General features: G+C 41.8%; 1 protein-coding gene across 2 annotated transcripts in view; it reads right to left on the bottom strand.

Moving 5' to 3' along the window:
• Positions 1–7,488: 7,488 nt before the first annotated feature.
• The window catches only part of CHN1 (chimerin 1), a 106,346-nt gene continuing 92,936 nt past the window's right edge, over positions 7,489–20,898 (bottom strand). For both annotated transcript variants that reach the window (XM_064514985.1, XM_026092810.2), the window contains 5 exons: positions 14,637–14,810; positions 13,775–13,852; positions 12,476–12,613; positions 11,327–11,432; positions 7,489–8,420 (listed from right to left, as the gene is read on the bottom strand). In XM_064514985.1, the coding sequence (XP_064371055.1) occupies positions 8,249–8,420; positions 11,327–11,432; positions 12,476–12,613; positions 13,775–13,852; positions 14,637–14,810 (668 nt within the window). In that variant the 3' untranslated portion in view covers positions 7,489–8,248. The remainder of the gene's footprint in view (positions 8,421–11,326; positions 11,433–12,475; positions 12,614–13,774; positions 13,853–14,636; positions 14,811–20,898) is intronic.

The raw sequence follows: 20,898 nt of genomic DNA on the forward strand, positions 1-20,898 counted from the left end.
AAGCCCACACTTATGTGAGGCAGCGTTCAATTTGTTGCCTTCAGCTCCCAAAGCATATTTACCTCTTAACTTGTGATACTGGAAGGAGGGTCTGACTAGAGCCAAAGGGAATTTTAGGAGGAACCTTTTAGTTAGGTCAAAGTTTGCTATTGAAGTTACTTGTGACAGAAGGAGACTTGCCTGTAGATGCAATGGCAGAATAGTTTTCCATCTTTAATTAACACCATTAGCAAACTGACATCATGGTTTAGCAGTGAGGCTAAATCTGGTAACAGAGCTGCAGATGGGAAGAGGGAACGTTAGTGGGGGTTTCCTCCCACCAGCACGAGAGAACAGGAACGCAGATCCCTTTTAATGCCCAAAGAGCTTTCCAAGCCGAAGCTTGGAAGCCGGCACAACACGTGGCACAAGCTGCCCCACACGTCCCACAGCCCCGTCTCCAGCTCCTTCGGCAGCCTTCGCCGCCAGCACTGCTCCCCCCAGGCAGCCCCACGCCACTGCTTTGCTGGGGTTAACCGCGCCTCGGACCAGCGCTTCTCCATTTACAGTATCCAGGAGAACTGTGACGAAGCTGCGGAGAGACTCAGCTCTCCCTCCCGTGGGAGGCACACGGGAGCCGTGGCGACTGAAAATCAGTGATTAAAAGGGGGGGGGGGGAAGCATTGCGATTGCTGCACACAGATTAGTTTCACAGGATTGAAAGCCAGTGTGTCCACCGTATTTACTGTAACACATCTGAAAATTCTGCCTTTCCTCCGAAAGGCAAGATCCCTAGGTTGGCTGGGGAGGAGCGTGAGGAAAGGTCCGCAGTTACCCGGGAGGGACGGATGTGCAAGCGACGTGCCACTGCAACCCGCCCGGGAAGCGCAGCCTGCTGCGGGGGCCGCGGCGCCTGCGGGTGGGTTTGATTCCTACCCTGTGCCGACTTTTAACGGGTGCTGAGCTGGGCTTTGAGCCTCCTTTCTGAGCTATGTTGTAGCTCCTGCAAAACTTTGGTGTCGTCTAACCCACCCAGCAGCACTCTGAGTGGATTAAAATATAATATTGGAATTCCAGTGGTTTACTGGAAAAAGAGCATGCAAGTAACCAGACAGCATGAGCAATACGTATTCAGCCTCATGGTGCTGGAGAACGTGAAGGAGGATAAATGGACAAGAGTAATCAAAGGAGTACCTCCCCTTCCCCCTGCAGAAGGGCTGCTGCAGACAAGCAGAGCGCAACCACATTGGGCTGTGCTAAGTTCTCCTAGGTTTAGTGAAGGATCCTTCAAGTAAGCTTTAGGAGACACCATCATATTAATACTACTCTAATCTACAAAATGGGCAACTGTAATCGCCTGGACGATCCCGTTTGTGTTACTGACACAGTTACTTAGTAATAAGGTATCAAAAAATCGACAAAGAGAAAAAGGTAAAAATTCAAACTTGCGAATTCAAGGGAAGGGAAAAAAATTACAGCCAACACAACGTTTGAAAATGAACCCTGGCTGGCTGCCAAATGCATTTTTCAAAGCAATTCCTAATTGCCCCAGGAAATACATTAATCAAAGGCTCCCGGAGGCCTAAAGACCATTTGCTCGAGTCCACTGAGACAGAGTAACGATGGAGACCTGAGTAACACAAGGAGCTACATTTGTCCTTGAGACAAAACGCATACATGAGAACTAGGGAAGGGTATCTGACTAAAAGCTCTTAAACAAATTCCTTGAGCAGCTTACTGACGTCACTCTTGGGAGAAATCAAGTAAGAAAAGAAGCAATCCTCTGACCACGAAATTGGCAATAGGAGTCCGAGCTGCTCGCGAGCCTGCTGTCTAAATGGTTATACAGAAGGTGGCAACAGGAAAATATCTCTCTGCAGCGTAGCCCAGATCTCATAGAGGGCAAAACAGGCCAGCGTTTAGAAATAGTCAGACTACATAAGGACTTTGGAAGACGGTATAATCTGAAATTCCCATGATCAGAAGCAGCAGGCTGTGCCTTCGCTAGTGGTAGCTGAGCAGTGAAACCATTGAACTCTCACTTCAGTTTTAACTTTCTCTACAAACCAAGTGAATTGGACCCGGGATGCAAATATTGCTGCAAATAGCACATGCTCCTTCTGCGCCCGCGGCGAGCGGGAGCGGTGGCCAAGCAGCTGGGGAGCGGGGCACGCCACGGCCAGCTCGGCACTCGCCGGCGTACCCGTTGCCCTCGTTTTCTCCAGGCTTGGTCAGGGCCACAGGCAGAAAACCCCGTGAACACCCCGGTCCAGCCAGAGTGAGGGTTTGCTAAGAACCGAGTAAGGATTAGACCGTTTGGTGTGCACATACAGCTCCCAGGCTGCACGTAAGCATGACGTATTCACATTTCAACACCAGACAAGCAGCGCTAACGAACACCGTGCTGCAGAGAGGAGACGCTGCCCTTCAGCAAAGCTCCCCAGTACAAGTGCCGTGGCCAGCGTTCCCGCGCTGCGCTCGGGCACGTCCCCGCTGCTGCCGCTGCTCCGTCACCCCCGCGAGCGCGTGACCGAGGCGGAGCGACTCTTGCCTCACACGGTTTGCTCCGCAGTCGTTTTAATCCGCAGCGTGTATCCTAACCCGCGTTCTCTTACATTACATAAGCTTTCTAGCTCTGATGTGCAGTCGCTAAGCAGTAATTTTGCATGACTAAAAAAGAAATCCATGATTGCTATGTTCACTAAATGATTTTTTTTCCTTGTTGCAATATAATTATAGCTATAATAAAAACATTTCAGAATGTTCATCGGCATGCAAAAACTGGGTCAGGAACAGAGAGGAGATATCATATATACCTTTTAGCAGCTTTTACTCTGTGTCCTGCCAGTGCGTGTGTGCACGCATGTGTAGGGAACAGGACAAATTTGGTATTGCACAAAATCAGGCATTATAACAGGGTTCTGCTCCTACCACCTTAACGTGGCATGGGCAGAAGTCCACAGTCTTGTTTCAGAGGGCAGCTTGCTCGAGCTGGCTTGGTGTGCACCCCTCTCTGCCCCCCTGCCCTGGGCTGCGAGCTGGCCGCCTTCCTGCCGGCCCGCGCTCACGGAGGTGCTGCCCGCGCCGCCGCACGGCCCCGCGTCGCGCTCCAGCGGACGCCCCGGGAACCATCGGGTTAATTCATAAACTACCGATATCTCTTATTTATCGTGAGAGATCAATTAGTTTAGAAAACAAATCAGTTTAGTGACAGCATTTACTTCTCACAGACCTAGGATATTTATTGTACTTTCATTTTGCTCATGCAAATATTAAAGATACTAGCTTTCTGCACTTAATTAAAAAAATTAATAAATGTAAGTCAAATTCAGCAGTTGCTTACAGGTGTAATTGCTTTCCAGTTAGCAAAAAGCAGTATCAAATTTACTGTAAATACATTTATTTGTGTGCTACTTGCTTTAACGGTTATCAAGCAGTAAAGATGAAAATTTCTTTAGAACAGTAACTAAAATAAAAACAAGATTGGACTAGAGGCTTTGAGTACATAACTCTGAATGTAAAAATCACAAATCAAAGATATTTGAAAGGAAAAGTCACCTCATACAGGACTCCAGGGATTCAAAGTAAAGCAAGTATTTAGCTGGCTGTTGTGGTCCTGCATCCCATGTACATTGTCTCTAATGTAAAACACGACCCGAGTATTTGAATCTGAGATGCAGATTCCTAAATGAAATACTACAGAGAAGCAGGTCAGGGTCCAGTGTACCACTCTAAATTAAAGAATGAAGCAGACAAAATTAGATCAAATATCCTCTGCTTCACTAGAGAGCACTGCACATCCTGCAGCGGGCAGGTTTTGTCCGTGTTAGGGCAAGCAACATGGTTATTGGATATTTTCAGACAGTCTTAATTATTCAAATATGATTATCCCGAGATTATCAGGTGTTAAACATATTTTGAAATTTTATCACTGCTACTTGGCATGCAGTTTCCTTCATATCTCATCAGAACCTGTGACCCAGGGAAAATAAAGTGAGCTTGTTACAGCAGAGGCTCAGGCACCTGACCTCCAGGCTCCCGCGCCTAGGGGCCGCGGTGGCTGCTCGTTAGCTTGCTCTCAGGGGAGGGTGTGTATCGGCATTAAGGCAAAGTTATGTTTCTTCAGCAGTTTTTCAGAGCTGATCAGCGACCTGACTGCTCTTCTCTCAGCAGTTGGTCCCCATTTAGCTCTTCTCCTTTCCTCCAGCAACTTTCATGATTGTAAGTTACTTATTAAACTTTGTATGGGCTGTGGAACAAGTTGCACTGAACTAAATTTAACTGTACCTGTGATGCTGTGAGGCAGTCCTGGCAGCGCAGCCCGCAGAGACTATCCGTTTCCAATCATGCTCACGGAGAAGAGGCATCTCCAGCAGCATGCAGGCACTCAGTAGCAGCTAACAAACCCGTTTGCCCTGGGTGCACTGGAAATACTGACCATCTCCACCGTGAGCCTAGGCTTGCTATTCTGGGTGCTTTTTCCGTGACTCACTTTGGACCTGATCCAGTTTTGCACCTCGAAGTGGCCGTTGTTGCTCCTAAGGGCAGTCAGCAGCACCTGTGCCGTGAGCCGAGCAGACGTTGCTGTCAACGGCACCCAGCTGCTGGTGCACGGAGGTGGAGGGGCTGGGTATTTCATACAGGAGCACAGTGTGATTATCCTCATTACTTCTGTTTACGAGTTTACTACATGTTTCCTGCTATACACTTTAAAAGAGGGGTTTCAACTACACGATTCAGGTTTGCTCACACAGGAATACAGGACAGTGGATGCCTTTTACTGTTGCTCCTGAGGTGGGCCAAGCGCTACTCCAGCGTACTCTGGCTGCCAAAGGACACAACGCGTCATCGCAGCAGCCAGAACTGCTAATGCAAAGCCATCCCCTTTTCTGGCTGTGCCCCCACATCAGCTGCGAAGCGCTACTGAAAGGTGCTTTGGCAAAGGGATGCTTTTGCTGTGGCTGGCTGCAATGGTGTTAGGTGTCAAGGACAAGCATGCAATGAGTAACGCAAACTCCAACAGCATGTAAACACGGCAGTGTAACAAGTGGGTCAAACACATGCATGCCAAATCCTGTAAGCATTATTAAAAAAACAAAACAAGAAATGCCCCACAGCTGCTGACCACAGCCCTGATGATGTAGGAGTACAACTGTGGGAGGGCCACGCCAAGGAGCTGAGAGCAGAGCACTTGGCAGAGCACCGTGGGAGCAGCATATTAGGGCATTGCAAGAGGCCAGACAGAGTCACAGAGTCATTGCAAGGTAACCTGGAAGGGACTCAGGATACATAGGGCCGCTGGGCAGTACAGAAGTGAGGAAATGCATCACATTGTTGAGACAGCATGAGGAAGTGCAGTGTGCCTCGGAGCTGGCTTGGAAACAGGGTGGCCATAAACATATGTGGTTGTTGGAGAGTGCAAGGCAGATGTGACTTGGGAGCATATGGGCCATTGCTCTTGGGCTAGGGAGGCAGTTCTCCAGCTGTGTCAGCTCATTGAGGTAAATAAGGTAATAAATGTGTACTAATTAATACATGAGTTATAGCAGTAAGTCATTTTTAGTACTGCATAAGATGAAAAAGGATCATGCGTTAGATACCCCCAAACCTCTCCCAGCAGAGCCTCTCCATCAGCCCCCACACCAGCCTCCTAGTCCGGCAGCAGCACTCCCCACATACTTACCGCTTGTGCACGCCCAGCTTCACTCCTTTTCTTCCTGCACTTCTTCACTCCCCATGTCCAGAGCAGCTGCAGTAGAGCAGCCTTCCCCACTCACCTCCCGTCCCTGGCCGGGCAGGTAAGCAAAGGGGTGGGACACAGGGCAACACCTTACTGCTCACAAGAAGGTGGAGCAGCTGGTTGTAATAGCCATGTAATTCCTCCTCCCCCCGCCCCCAGCTGCTGTTGGCTCCCTGAGGGGTGAATGGTGACACCTCCTAGGTGCCTGAGCAACCTGCTCTCCTCAGGGCAGGTGTGGAGGAGCCCAGTTGAAGGGATGTTGCTGCTTCCCCTCTTTTTTGGCCCACAGGAGGTTTCATACCACAACTTCCAATGGCCTCAGGCCCCGCTGGAGTCTTGTTCCTTGGCAAGGAAGCCGAGTAAAACGTTGCATTTACAGAGAAAGACACCTCATCCCTGGCTTTGGCAACTGTGCCTGTACCTACTGCATGCAATATGCAAATACAAAGGCAGTGCAAGCTCTTCAAGGGACCGTGATTTTTCAGTGCTCTCATTCACTGAATACATCAGAGCTCCCTGCATCCATGTTTCCTCCACCTCTGCTGTGCCACTTGCCATTCTCCCCTGTATTTCAAGAATTCCTTGCGAAGCCTCTAATCTCCTTCATTCTCACACCTTATCTTCCAATGGAGTTTACTGCACTTGCTCCATCCTAGCCTGTGTTATGGGTTTCCACACTTGTTTTCTCATTTTATAGATGTCCACTTTCCTTGATGATCAATACAAATAGGCTCCAAAACATTCCTTGAAAGCTTTGAATTGAATCAATGTGCCCCTTGCAATTGATCCAATATTAATATTTTCACATATACAAGGCAAGGAAGAATCAGAGCTGGGTGGATAAAAGGGAAAGATAATTCAGTCACAGGGAATGCAACTTGTCTTGTCTACTATTCCCAGCTGCAGCAGTAGAGCCAGAAACCCTAAGATGAGATGCTTTTTAGAGCTAGGATGAGTACAGCACAAAAGATTCTAATAATGCCAAACAAAATTAACTGGTAATACCATTTTTGTCAGAAATTGTAGAAACTGAGAAATTAACATTTGTAAGGACTTCAAGCCATCTCAGTATAGCACTCCATATGAACCCACAAAGCAATGTCTACTGTACTTGAGAAGATGTTTCTGCCATGCTAAGAAGCATTTCTGAAAATATAGTGACTGTATGGCATGTCTAGATCATAGAGGCTGCAGAAAGGTTGATAAGGGATTTGTATGCATTGCCTTATTGGGGAGAATGAATAAATTATTATTTTTAGTCATTTTGCTTTCATTTGGAACAAACAGGTTTGCAAGGCAGGCAAAAGTGCCTGGATCAGTGTTGAACAATTTAAGCACAAAGCAGTCTGTGATATATTTGCATTTGAAATTCAGTGGTGTGTTCATCTACTCTGGGCACCTGCAATTGTGTAATGGTAAACTGCAAGACTGGTTTGCATATAAGTAATTATAACTGCATTTATCAGTTATGAAGTAGTGGATGTCCTGACAGTGGTTTTTGGTTTATTTAAGAGTTCTGAGGCATTCTGGAGAAGCATTCTGGGGAATGACGAAAATTTTCAAATTAAATAAGGAGAAATTAATGGGAACCTTAACAAAGTTGTCAGGCTCTAAAGTACTTAGATTAGAATGGTCTTGTCAAAACAGTAAAACTCTACCTTTTTCTTTTTAGATAGAGGTTGTTCAGCATTAATAAAGTACTACCGTAAACAATGAAGCAAACAGTATTTTAAAAACACATTCATTAAGTAAAAATAAATAACTTAATGTTAGAGTTTTAAAAGCAAAATTTAATAAATTAATATATGCATGCCAGATAAAAATACAAAATTACAATTGAAATAGCAATAATAATAAAGGAACACTGCTCAGCATTGCAGATTCACTGCAACCACCATAAACATCATGGAGAATTACTTAAAATAACATTTAAAGTACACATTTTGTTTCTCTTAAAAACAAATTACTATATGATGAAAAAAAAAAAACAAAAGAAAACCAAGAAGAAATCAGCCAAAAAAGTGGCAGAGAATGATATGAAATGTCAATGAACTGCCAGAGGCTCCATTTCACATAAGTTGGTGTTCTTTTTAGTATCAGAAACCAATTACATAGAACATAAAAGCAAATTCACAACAGGTTTACACGGAGAAACATGCTGAATTACAATCACAAACTATCCAGAACAAAGATGCTGCATCAGTTTAGTTGTTTCCTTCATGGAATGATTCTCACCAGAACAGGGAGAACAGGGAGCCAATCATGCAATAGGTTTAAGTTTTTTTGTTTTATATTTTAACATGATAAACACCCAGGATTACTAGTACTGGAAAGTATGTGTTAACCTTTTTCAACATCAGCTGAATGGCACTACAGAAACGACAAAGAGTTCCTTCATTTTTATCCTGAATACATCAAAAGCTCTAGCAAATATGGAATTCAGCTACAAGAGCCATTAAATTACTTTAAAATATTCCTTCATCCATAGAACACTGTTGCTTCCTTTTTATTACAAAACCCCCAAAATATTCAAAATAAAATGTCTTCATTTTTTATAAGCATCTCCACCACAAGTCTCTGATAACGGATGTCATTCAGTGCTGCCATCGCATCCAGTTCTGGCGCTCTCATAAGAGTTGGTCCAAAAACTATGCCCAGATTCTCTGCACTCATGAGATTTTCCTTTTCATGAAGCGTTACTCTGCAAAAAAGACAGAGTATTTCCACTGACTGCAAGATTCCTTCCATGCCAAATAATGTCAGCATATGCTTGAAAAATCTAAGCAAGGAAGAACTAGCAACCAATTTTTGCCTTTCCCAAAAGCCTAGCAGAGGCTGCCCTTTGTAATAGGATATATACTGAGGTGTTCCGTAAAACATCCAGACACTAGTGAGTGCAACCACTGTGCAGTGGTTTATGGTGAGTCAGACGTCTCTGTCCTTCTACCATGCACACAGATTAGGTTTACTTCCAGAAGGAGTAATTTGTGGTAAGGGAGGAGCTTGAGGATTTGATTTGGGCAAATTAGAACAATTTTGCTTTTGCTCTTTTAAGACCGCACCATTTGGAGGCTGTATCTATGGGAAAGAAGACTGTACTCTTAAATATCCTCTGCAAGTCTGTTGATACATTTGTAGTTTTACAGTCACTAGAGATGGACTATTGTTGCCGCATACACAGGATCTTGCCTAGACTCCCCTGATTATATGACTCCGCATGGTCAAACTATTTCTCTTGCATGCATGCTATTGCAATGCAGGTGAAGCATACGTGAATCCACTGGCTTTACACATTACCAACTAACCATGATAAGTTGGACTGAATATCCCCGATTCCTCTTCAATACAAATTACATTATACTAAAGCAGCTTGAGAAATTGTCACTTTGGGGCAGTTTTGAAATCGTCAGGATCTCACTGGAACCTCATTTTCAAGGCAGTCTGAGCAGGTCATTAAACCTGTGCTCTGACAGACCTACTTCTACCCTGTCTTCTTCCATGGTCCTTAGCAGCTGCCCAGCACTGTGGTGGCCTTCCATAGCCAGTAATCTGAAGCTGCTTTCCATCTGCAGAGATCGGGGAGCAAGAGAGGAATCCACAGGAATCCAACCTTTTCAAAGCTGTGGGCTGAGGCTCTGTTTTGGGGTATGTTTGCAGGCTACCTGCAGAAATACAACTCTTGGCCAAGAATTACAGCCACAGCAGAAACATCCTCCGCTGGGGCTATTGCAGAAACACTGTCTGCTCCACAAATACCAGAAGGGTCACTGTTGCCCAACCACAACAGTCTCCAGTGTCATAGATGGTATTTCTTATGTGAATATGCACCAACTGACGCTGTCCTGTGCTCCTCTGTCACCATATGGGCAACAGAGCATGCAGTACCAGCCAGGGGGAGCAGATGAAGGGACTTTGCACAGACAGCATGGTTGGGGTATCACGACACTGAGTGCACCATTACTGCTGTCTACTGCAATGAACAGAGAATACAAATGTGTCTCAAAGCCTAAGCTTCTGCCTTGATTTATGCTGGTGAATTGCCTCATTCAAGGAAACAAATTTAGATCATGCAAAAGTTTCGATACACACTATTGCTTTACAAAAAACAAATCCCCATAAGGACTGTCAGAAACAATGAAGCATCCAGGGACAGTAACTGCAAGAGTTAGATTATTTTTCTTTGCACCACTGTGATATCTTGTATTGCATAAAAAACCACCTTTGACATAAAAAAAATTGTCAAGATTCTTCTCCCTTTTTTCTTTCTGCCTTAATTTATATTTTAAAGCATGTTGAACTGCTGCTTTTTTAATTTATAATTATTCCAGATAAGGGGGCAATGTCTGATTACCTGAATTCAGCAGCAAGACAACAGCTCATCCTGCACTACAGCTCTTTCTAGCAAGTGTATTAAAATAAAGTTTAAAAATCAGTGAATTATGTCACCCTTCTAACTTATCATTCACCTGTATCAGAAATAAGATGTACAAAAGCAAATTGCTAATTGGGTCAGCAATGGCAATTCTTGAACAACAGTTTAAAAAACAAATAAACAAAAAACAAGCTTCACTCACACTTCACAAACAGTAAGTTTTTTTTTTCCTCCTTTAAGTACTTTGTCACTGAGTCTGTCATCCCTGTGTCTGTTCTAAAACATTAGAAACATCCCTGAAATAAATGAACAAATTGGACAGAAACCCTGTGGCTGAATTTTGCCTGAGGTTCTCAGCAGAATCAACATATTCCTACTGTAGAACTACAAAGGAAAAAAAAAAGACAGAGAGCTTAAAATAAAGCCTTTTTCTAAAGAAAAGGAGTGATTCTTATGTATTGGCAATAGGCTTATATCACTTGAGAAACTAAAATGGATATGTTAACAAGCCACGTTCATTTTTTTCCCCTTACTTTCCTAAAGAAAATAGAACTTGTGTATTGTGCTCAGTATTCATCTGTCAGTCTATCTCTAATAACTTTGGAGCCTACTGACCAATTTCAATCATATCTAAGGGAGAAGGAGAAGTCTCAGACAGATGTTATTTTCCTATGGTTTTGAGTAAGTGTCAGGTGGAATAAGGGGATCCATGTTAATGAGGAGTGGCTGGCAGACCATACAGCAGGTGTGACTGAATGGCCAGTTAACACACTGTGGCTAATCAGCATCAGCCCAGGTCTAGACATCTTTTTTAGGGTGTCAGAGATGACCAGGGTAGAAGAGGCTGAGAGGGAAAAGACATTAATCTGTAGCAATTAAGTTTTATTAGTTCCTTGCTGAGGTAATGATTTGTTACTCCTAGAAGTGCTAAAGGCAATTCCTATTTACTGTAAATATTTATAGTATAAATTTGTTAGGCAGACAACCTTTTGGTTCAGAATTGTGGGTTCTGGCTTATGTTCTTCAAGTAATTTTTGAGTGCTCTAAGTGGGAGAAAAAACAGTGTCTATGCATCCATTATTGTGCAGTCTAACATTCCCCTCCATAGTCTCCAAAAGCAACTCAGAATTTGCTTTGCAGAATTTTGTGGGTCTTGCCTACACTTGTCTGGAGGTCCTAACTTGGATTTTGTTAAAAATAAGTTCAGCTCGGTTCTTTCCAAATAGTCCACCTACCTCTTCAAATGCGCCATTAGATACCTTAAAGTTTCACAGTGTGCAGGTGGCAGTAGTTTCAGTGCCTCATGGAGAATTTCCAGCTGTTCATCTGGATCGGTGGTTCCTGAAACACAGATGTTTAATTGTCGCCACATATATAGCCAGAATTCAAACACAGAAGGCCAAGAATGGTGGCCTGTAGAGGAGATGAGGACCTTGCAGCTGAACTGAATTATTTATTTCCAGAACCTATCCAAACCTCATTATGGAAAATTCACCCACCTAAAGAGGTGCTTAAAGCACAGTCAGGAATAGCATCATGGCTTTTTGACAGAGAAAACTCCCCACTACAAACTTCACTCTAACAAAAGATTCCCTGCAGCCTACTTAAAAAAAAGATCCTCTGGCAGTCATTGCTGGCCAGGCTAGTGTTGCATAAATAATCTACAGGTGCAATCCTGGAACAGCAGAAAGCACTGGGAAGTTTGCCATCAACTTCTTTAGCTGTGTCTATACTAGGAAAGAGCCTTCTCCAGAGCAGCAGGAAACCCAGCAGGAAGCCCATCTTTTGTACCCATGGCTACCTTGCACCTTTCCAGGAGTGGCTGGTGTGTGCTAAATTGCAGGGCATGCTTCAGGCTGATGCGATGTTTGGGAGAAATGTTCCCACTGGGCCTACAGCCACACTTGGAGGCTGACTGTCTACAAGGCTAGTCTTGAGGGTGACCTTACGATGAGTGCTTCTCAGCATGTAAAGACACAGCCAATGGGACACTGAGAATGGTTATCTCTAGAAACAAATCACTTTTTATCTTACTTTTAAACACTTTCATAAAAACCTTTGTTTCTGGCAACACAAAAATAAGAGACTTTAAACATCGCTATCAAGTACTAGCGATTCATGCAACACATGCAAAGCAGTATGTTCCATAACATGATGAAAAGGAAGCGTTCCTGATGACAAAGCAGAAAAAAAAGGTGACCGTGATCATAAAGCACCAATCATGTCAGAATGTGCAATGCATATTTAGTCCTGCAATACTCATTAAATACAGCATGCAGGGGAAGAGTTGATGGGACAGCTAGTAAATCCATAGGTAAGTCATGCACAAAACAGAAAGGAAAAGGACTAGAATGAAGAACAGGAGGAAAATGCTTTATACATACTTGCAGACTCTATAAACTTTGGGTAGGCGTCATACGTGATAAGTGGAATTGGCAAATCCCTGAAGTACAGTTTAAGTGCACCAGTGATAATATTGATATCTTCATACATATTCACAGAAATATCTGCTTTTTCCCCATCTGTGTGGAGAAGGCACTGACATTAAAGCCTTGGAAATGTAAACAGATGTAAAATAGCATTCAAATGAAAGATTATAAGTTGCTTAACCATTAAAATGGGCACAATTACAGATTTAGGCTTTTATATGCAAAACAGGTAATGTTTTTTGGTTGTGCAGTTCATTGTTTCAGGATGAAGACCTCAAGCCTTGTGCACAGAATCCTACTCTTCCTTCATTTCAAATGATTACAAAAAATGCTGTGGAAAAAACCTGCCTGCCTGTTCTAACAGTATCTATGTTGGAGAAATGTGTGGAAGTTCAGCTATTTCTGTAAGCATCACGTTGCCAAACAACACATTTGTCAGCAGTGAATGAGAAATTAAGGGAGTCTGAGAAAAAAAAGAAAAAGGAAAGAAAACCAACTTAGTACATAGCCTCCTCATTTTATAGGAAAAACATGTGTTCACCATTTAGCTTCAGCTTCCTACCTACTCCTGACCACAGTGGACACAGCTCCAGAGCTTGGCTTCTGCAGCACATCCCACCCTGCTCGTGTTGCAGAGGGGGCAGATGTTCTGTGAAGAGGTCCCGTCCTCCTCAGCAACGGAAGAGGGATAGTTTCCAACATGGATTTTGGCCTTAATTTCTACTGGGATGGGGGAACTGCAGCTGGAAAGACTTTGCTTCTCCCACTGCCTTTTGTCAGGGAAGAGAAGAGTTTGTTCTCGTTGACTTTTTTTTTTAACCAAAAATATTCACAGTAACTACAAATAATTCAAACTTCATTTGCACTCTCGTATTTATCTTACTATTTTGGAGCTCTCGTCCAGAAAGACAGGATTTAAATTGCACAACCCTTTTCAGGCACTTCATCCATTGCCCTATCCTTCCAACAGCCCCCTGAGCATAGTTGAGAAAGCTTTGTTCTTTCCTATGTATAACATCACTACTGAAATACAGACCCTGATGGAAGGAAAGGAGATTTTGACAATAAAGACCACAGTGGGGTTCACATACTGCTCTGATGGGGGCACTCTCCTTCCCCCTGTCTTCTAGACCACTAAGCCGGCTCCTTCAGAAGGCTGGTGCAGCAGAGCGGGAGGCAGATGGGGACCGTGCGGAAAAAGTGGGTATACAGAATACACCAACATAAAGTGAGAGCACATAGTAAAGAATCTACCTCTGTCAAATGCCATTTTGACATCTTCAATAAGATCACTGAATCCTGAGACTCTGTATAGTCCTTCAGAATTAAGACCTGCAATGAACATTTTAACAAGATTAAAATTCGTATCAATTTTACATTTTCCTTCAAACCATTCTTTCTTTGCCATGTTCTTCTTTTAAGGGAGAAAAAGCAGACTGGTTTTAAAAACCTTATCAGGCTTTTCTTTCAGAACGAAATCTTATCCTGGCCCTTTTAACCCTGACCCCTGCTTTAGCTGCCTTGTTATATCAGCACTAAATTATGTTTATGCAAACGATTGTAGAGCTGAAGAAACATATGAAACCAATTACAACCTATTTAAAAATAGATAACTAAGATTAACATACTCCATGTTCAGTCATTATTTCCCAATGAAAACAAATATTCTAATTCTAGAAAAGAATACTCAATGCAGGCTAGGGGAACTACTAGGAAGAAACATATCATTATTTGGCAAGTGTTTCACTTAATTTTTTAAATAAAAATATTACTGTCAAAATAGGTCCTGGTATAGAACTTTAAGGCAATAATTGTCCAAATGTTTCCTTTGGTGCTGAGCATTATAAAACATACATTACATATGTCCCTGCTTGCTCTGTGCTTTACTTAGGGTCACATTAAGTAATTGCTAACAGAGTTTGTAAAAATTATACATGGGTATGAACCATGAAATAATACAAAGTATGATATTAGCTCTGCAGGGTAATTGGCAGTCAAAAAATGGCTTGTGCAAATCTCTTTTGAGCCATCATATGTTCACCAGAAACGCAGATGACCCAGATCAATCTAAATGGATTATCAGTAAAGTAACCAAAGTCCATTAACTACTCCTTACCTCTAGATTCAATTTCCCTAATGCACATGTCCACTACCATTGGTCTCTTAGTGAAGTGTGCTTTTACTAGCGTCGTAAGGTCACAGCTGTACACTTTTTTGACATGCTTCAGGTCTGGCTTGCAGTCATTTGGGACCATCTTGGAACACTGCTTGTGCACATTTAAACCACAATCTGAGAGAAAAAATGAAAAGAACATTAGGCTACTGTTTAGTGAAAGTGTGTCATGAAGTCAGAACGCACGGCTCCTGCAGGATCTGATCTCATCTTGCAACTGCTACTCCTGAACAGACTTTGCAGTGGGCAAATGCATGAGGCTGGGGCAGACCTGAAGTAGCATGTAGTAGTTGTCCATAGATTTTCTTTCCAAAACATTTCTTTTATCTCTAGAAAATTTAACACGAAGTGATCAACTTTCCATAGGCTTGTCTGAATCAAGATCTAATGCTCAGTAACGTTCCCCTCTAGTATTTTATGTGTCTCTACCATGATCTAAACTTTCTTCCCAAGATATTGCAGATACCCTAGCATTTACACTTTTAATGTAGTGCTGGGCTGTGGCATTTAGACACATTCTTGAGCAAGCTCGGGGGGAGATGAAGGTACAACCCCATTGCACTGTACATTGGCAACACAGTGCTGATGTGTTAACATTTCAGGAAATATTAACTTAAAAATCTCAGGAAACTCTATTATCTTGCCAGGTGAGGTGGCCCATGTTTAACGTTGTTAGTGACATGGCCCATTCCCCAGCTTGGAGGGATAAACAGACACAGAGATCGCTGAATCTTTTGTTGTTTTGCTACTGAGAAGTTGACAAAGGAATTTACTATGCCACAGTAGTTGCAATTCTGAGGCAGTTTCATAGGGTTTTTGAAAAAAAGTGTTGGCAGTCACTAAAATAATTCTATTTACCTTAAAAATGACTTAGAGAATATCTGTTGTTCAAAACTTAAACAAATCTGCAGCTTTATTGTAAATATACTAAGAATGAGATTTAGTTTAAGCAAAATTTAATTGAAATCAGATTACAGAAAAATGTTGGCTCTGTCCACAATCATGCAAAACATAATAATCAGGATTTGGAAAAAAAAACCTAGGAAAACAACACTAATTATACAGTAAAGATGGGTAGAGCAATTCAGTCCCTTTTAAGCTAAGCAAACATTGCAATCTATGATACCAGTCTGTAGGCCTTGTGCAACAAACCAGCCTTCTGCATTGCTTGGAGCCCGATGCATCCCAAATGACTTAATTTTCACTGAAATTGCTTGTGTTTTGCAGTGGAGACTCCAGGTGTTTGCAAGGAAATAGCAGCCAGCAAGAAGCGTGGCACTGTGCAGACACAGCTTTTGCCACGGTCTAACAGGCATATTGTATACACTGAGGTTCCAGTTCTGCAAAATTTTCTCTCTTCTCTTCTCATATAACTTCATTGCCATAAGTAATCCCATGAATTTCAACAGCAACAGAATCAAGGAATGGAGGAGCTTGGAGGATCAATGCCTTGACAAAAATCTGCACTTTCTCCTCCCACTGTGGTACTGAATATCTCTCTCTATATATTCCCTTTGTTTTAAAGCTGCTATTAAGCAAGTATCATTCATTTGACTCCTGTGATACCTTTGGTGATACCTGGACTTTCATTACCGCACCATAGATTATTTGATTTTGTTCTTTATGAAATAATAAAACAGAGTTCATAGCCAATTTAACTTCCACTAGTCACCACAGCCTGCTGCTAAAAGCACTTTGTTTACTTATCAGGCCTGTAAAGCAACCAGCTTTGTCACTTAGACTTCTCTGTAAAACACTCAATCTCATGACAGCAATTAGAGTTCGGCATGTCACCTTCAATCAGTCAAAACTTACACAAATCCTGCTCCAGATGAAATGGCTAATTAAAATTCTCTTTAGCTGTTTCGGTGCAGGAACGACTGCCTTCTTTGAGAAGAGCGATTAATGTGCAAGACAGGGAGCTGCAAATTCTGAATTTAACACCTGTTTGTGATTTTGTTTTGCAGACAACACCTTGGCCAAGTCAGGCAATCTGAACCCCTTCCCCCTGCAGACAAGGCAGTGCTGGGGGTGCTGCCTGGGCTGCTCTGCTCCACCTCCGTGCCCCAGCTCTGGGGCCGCTGTGCTCCACGGTCACTTCTTGGCTTTGCCGTGGAAGCTGCACCTCACAACCACTTGTAGAGAAGTTCAGTTTGGCCACTTAGGCTCTTTTAATACTTGCTCAGTTTCTCCATCTGTGACGTGGAGGAAATAGAAACAGCAAAAGCATGTGCTTTCCCCTGGCTGTTTTAGCTAAATCCCACATTTACTCAAATGCTCTAAAATCCTTACTTGGAAGGTGCATGACTACAGCCAATAAAGCCAAACCTTTCAAATGTAGTCACTACCCTACTTATGGTTCTGGTGTGTGGAATGAAGAAACTCTGAGCATACAAATTAGTGAAGTCGAGGGGAGTTTTAATATACTTTAAATATGACTAGTATTATATTTTGTCTGAACTCTGAAAAATCAGGTCCCTCAGTGCTTTTAAATTGAGAACCCAAATTCATCGGAAACATTTGACCTGAAATATTTAGTTCTTCAGTTGTAAAATGGGAAGGGGAGTATGGTCTTGCCTTCCCTGGGTGTTGTAGGAACAAATTCATTAAATGTTTGTGAAATGCGCAGGAAAAACTCACCCTTCAGAGTAAGGTTTGAATACTGTGCCATTAGTGAGACCAGTGGTCACATATTTAACAAGGAGAAAACAAAATACTGAATAGCTGCTATTAAGCAAGTACCATCCGTTCTGCATTCAGAATGAGAATGAGGTCATGAAGTAACAATAATATGTAGTCAGATAATTAGAGGCAGTATCTTAATGCACACACAGAAGGGACGCAAATTAAGAAATTTATGAAAGCAAACATAATTATTATATGTAGAATTTCTAAAATTGCTGCAAGAGGCACCTATTTCAAAATGTATGAAAAGTTAAATATTAAAACATACAGAAATGCTCTAAAATGTCTGTCAGAAATGATGTGTAGAAGACTGGAATGGCTGGGTCTCACTTACAAGAACTCACTAGCAATTCTGAGAGTGCAAATCAGTTACTTCACACAGATAGCAACACACAGGTAGCTGAGAGTTATGTTTATGGGAATCCAAGGATAATTAAGACCATAATACATTAAAAAATGGAAAATATGCTTCCAAGTACCTTATGCTTGACTTAAAACAATTATTGGATTCACTGAGATCATCCTAATGGTGTCTATATACAACAAAGGTTTAATTGATTAAAATACTTTCCTTACAGAGACATTTTCAACCTGAAAACTTTGTTTCCGAAAATAATTATGTTACTGCTAATCCCAAACATTCAAATGGTTTTGGATGTGATCTCATTAATACCAGAATAACAATTACAAAAGAAAAAGTCTACTTTCCTCCTCTTTTGTTCTTCCTTTACACTTGATTGGATTTTATGCATCAACCTCCTCCTTATGGGGTTACAAACACTCCTGAGGAATATTTAAAACCTAAAAATATTTTAGACACTTAATCCTTACAAAATACAATAACACTATTTTCAATAGTAATACTGGACTGTGCAGTATCATTCTAACAATCAAAGCTCTTTTCTACCTCTTATGGAAATGTAGAATTTCACCTTACTTCCTTTAGCAATTCCAAATCAATAAATAATTCTTGAAGATTTCAATGAATTTATAACAAGAAGTTTTTATTTGTTCCAATAAAGAAGCTGAAACTCATCAGTGTTGTGTTTTTTACTGGGTGGATCCTTTTCCTGAGCTGACAATACTTTGTGAAAGGCAGAATAGTCACGTTTCAGTCACTAGTCTCTGATTTAAGTTGATAACCACAGTCAAACACTGATAGAAGAGTGACCAACTGTCTTGCTAATTCAAAAAAAGGATATGGGCAGGAGGTCAACCCTTTCTTGTTTATTGAATATTGTGGAGTTCAACAGAACATGCCGACATTCTACTGTAACTATACTCAGATTACTTGTCTGTACTAGAAAACAGGAACTGTACTGCAAATTGCATATTATTGAAATCAAATGCCTTCTGTTCTCATTGCAGATGCTTCATGACATCTTAGAAACCCATTATTTTGGAATCAACTAAGAAAAAACAAGAAAGCCTAGTCCTGAATCTCTCTGAGTGCTTCCACACGGTCAGGCCTTAAAACTGCTTGCCTTACTCACACATGAGCTTCATCATTTGGCTCAGTTCCTTGAGTAAGACCAAGAGGATTCATGTTATTTCAAATTTAGAGTCTATGTATTTTCACTTACATCAAAATAAATCCATAACAGCTAAGTTGACTTCAGCAGCTTTACTCCTGCTCTGCTCTAAAATAACCAAGAGTCTTATCCATTTCTTATAGAAGTTCATCAGAGCTTATCCACTGACTCTTTATAGGATTGTGAGGAGCTAAAGCAAAATCCCCCTGAAGTGTCATATCTGCTGATAAATCCTATAATGATACAGGACTGATTTAAAAGATGCAGTCATGGCCCCATGCAGGTCAATAGGAAAACTTCTGCTGACTTTGGTTAATCAGAATTTCACCCTATACAGAGATGAATTCACAGGACTAGACTTGCGTACTACTCTTTTATAGTGCCATCAAACTGTGGCCATCTTTCACTAAAAAATACAATCAGAAATTCAAGAGCATGAAGGAAGTTTGGAAATTTAGGAAAAGAAGAGTAATTTCAGATGACAGTAAAAAGTTTCATATAAGCTGCCCTAGCCTTAACAGCATATTGATCTAGGAGTTCAGATGGGCTATGACATTACCTCTATGAGAGATATTAAATTTAAAACCAGCCTGACAATACTTTCTTAGGATACCTGGAAAAAGATATTGTAATGTTTTTGAAACGGCTAATACTGATGTTAGTCCATTGAGCCGAAAGAACAAATAACGTGTTCTTATTAATGCATGAGCAGAACCAAAAGATGTATGTACATTAATACTGCCCCATAAGCACACATTATAAATATTTGCAGAGACTAAAATATACTCACTTAGCTGTCACTTTTTGTTACACTGTTGATTTGATTTTAGTCAGTTTTAGATTACTTTTGGTTTATGATTTACTGGTTAATGTGGCCACTGATCACGCTCCATAGGAATGACACATGCTATACACATCACTCTAATTACATTTTTGAATTATGCCAAAGAAAAGTTATGCATTTTGTCACTCTGAGGAGCGGCTTTAAGAGCTAAAAGGTAGATTTACATTATCCACAACAAGTTTTAAAGACTCTTCAGAGGTTTATGCTAAGAAGCGTGGGAGTGGTGTGAAGCATGGCTCTGAAGGCTCTGGTTTCCCTCCTAAGCTTGGCACAGCGTGGCACCCTGTGCAAACCACTTGAGAGCTGTGCCTCCAGTGCAGTACCTGACAAATGGGGTAATGCTGCCACCTTTGGAAAGCAGTCTTAGTTGTGAAGGTGATGGGTTCTACCCAAATACAAGTTAGCATTATTATTTTTGCAATGGTGAAAAGGTTAGAAATCAAATTCTCTCTCATAAACCGTTCCAACCATTTTGGAATTGCCACACTGCATTACATTGTTAATATGCAATGCACATCTGGAGGCAACCTTGGCACCACCACCACCTTCAGCCACTTTGTTAAGCAGTGTCATGGCCTAACTGCTTTCAGACATAAGCAGTATGCTTCCCCAAACCTGCCATCATCCATACCACTATATCATGCACTTCACGGTGCATTATTCTTTAAGAAGGAATTTGTAGAGGGCAGCTAGTTATTCAGCAACAGAATTATCTAATACTACCTAAAAATCTGAGCTTATTAAATACAAAAAAAAAAAAAAAAGAAAAAGAAAAAAAGAAAGCAAAACAAGCCAGTTCCTCCTTATCTCAAATCAAAAGAACATGTATGTCTGTCCTTCCAAAAACTGGTTGGAAAACACAGGCGGAATGCTCTTTCAGTAGAATTTGGTGAAGATGGTTTGATTTTAGGGAAGTTCTGAGAGATCCCAGACAGTTTGGTCCAAAACTTCCCCGCTTTCTGCCATGACCCCTGCCTGCCTCCTTGGCAGCCCCCCAGTGCACTGCTGGCTTGGGCATGGCATCCAGGTCCATGTAGCTTGGAGCTAAAGTCATTTCTGGGACTTACAGTTTCAAGAATATATGGCTCCAGAATAGCTTGCCTGAGGGAACTTTACTGAGGTAATGCAAGAGCATCAGCCTTTT

The sequence above is a fragment of the Dromaius novaehollandiae genome, chromosome 7 (genome assembly GCF_036370855.1).
Source record: "Dromaius novaehollandiae isolate bDroNov1 chromosome 7, bDroNov1.hap1, whole genome shotgun sequence".
NCBI classification, from domain to species: Eukaryota; Metazoa; Chordata; class Aves; order Casuariiformes; family Dromaiidae; genus Dromaius; species Dromaius novaehollandiae.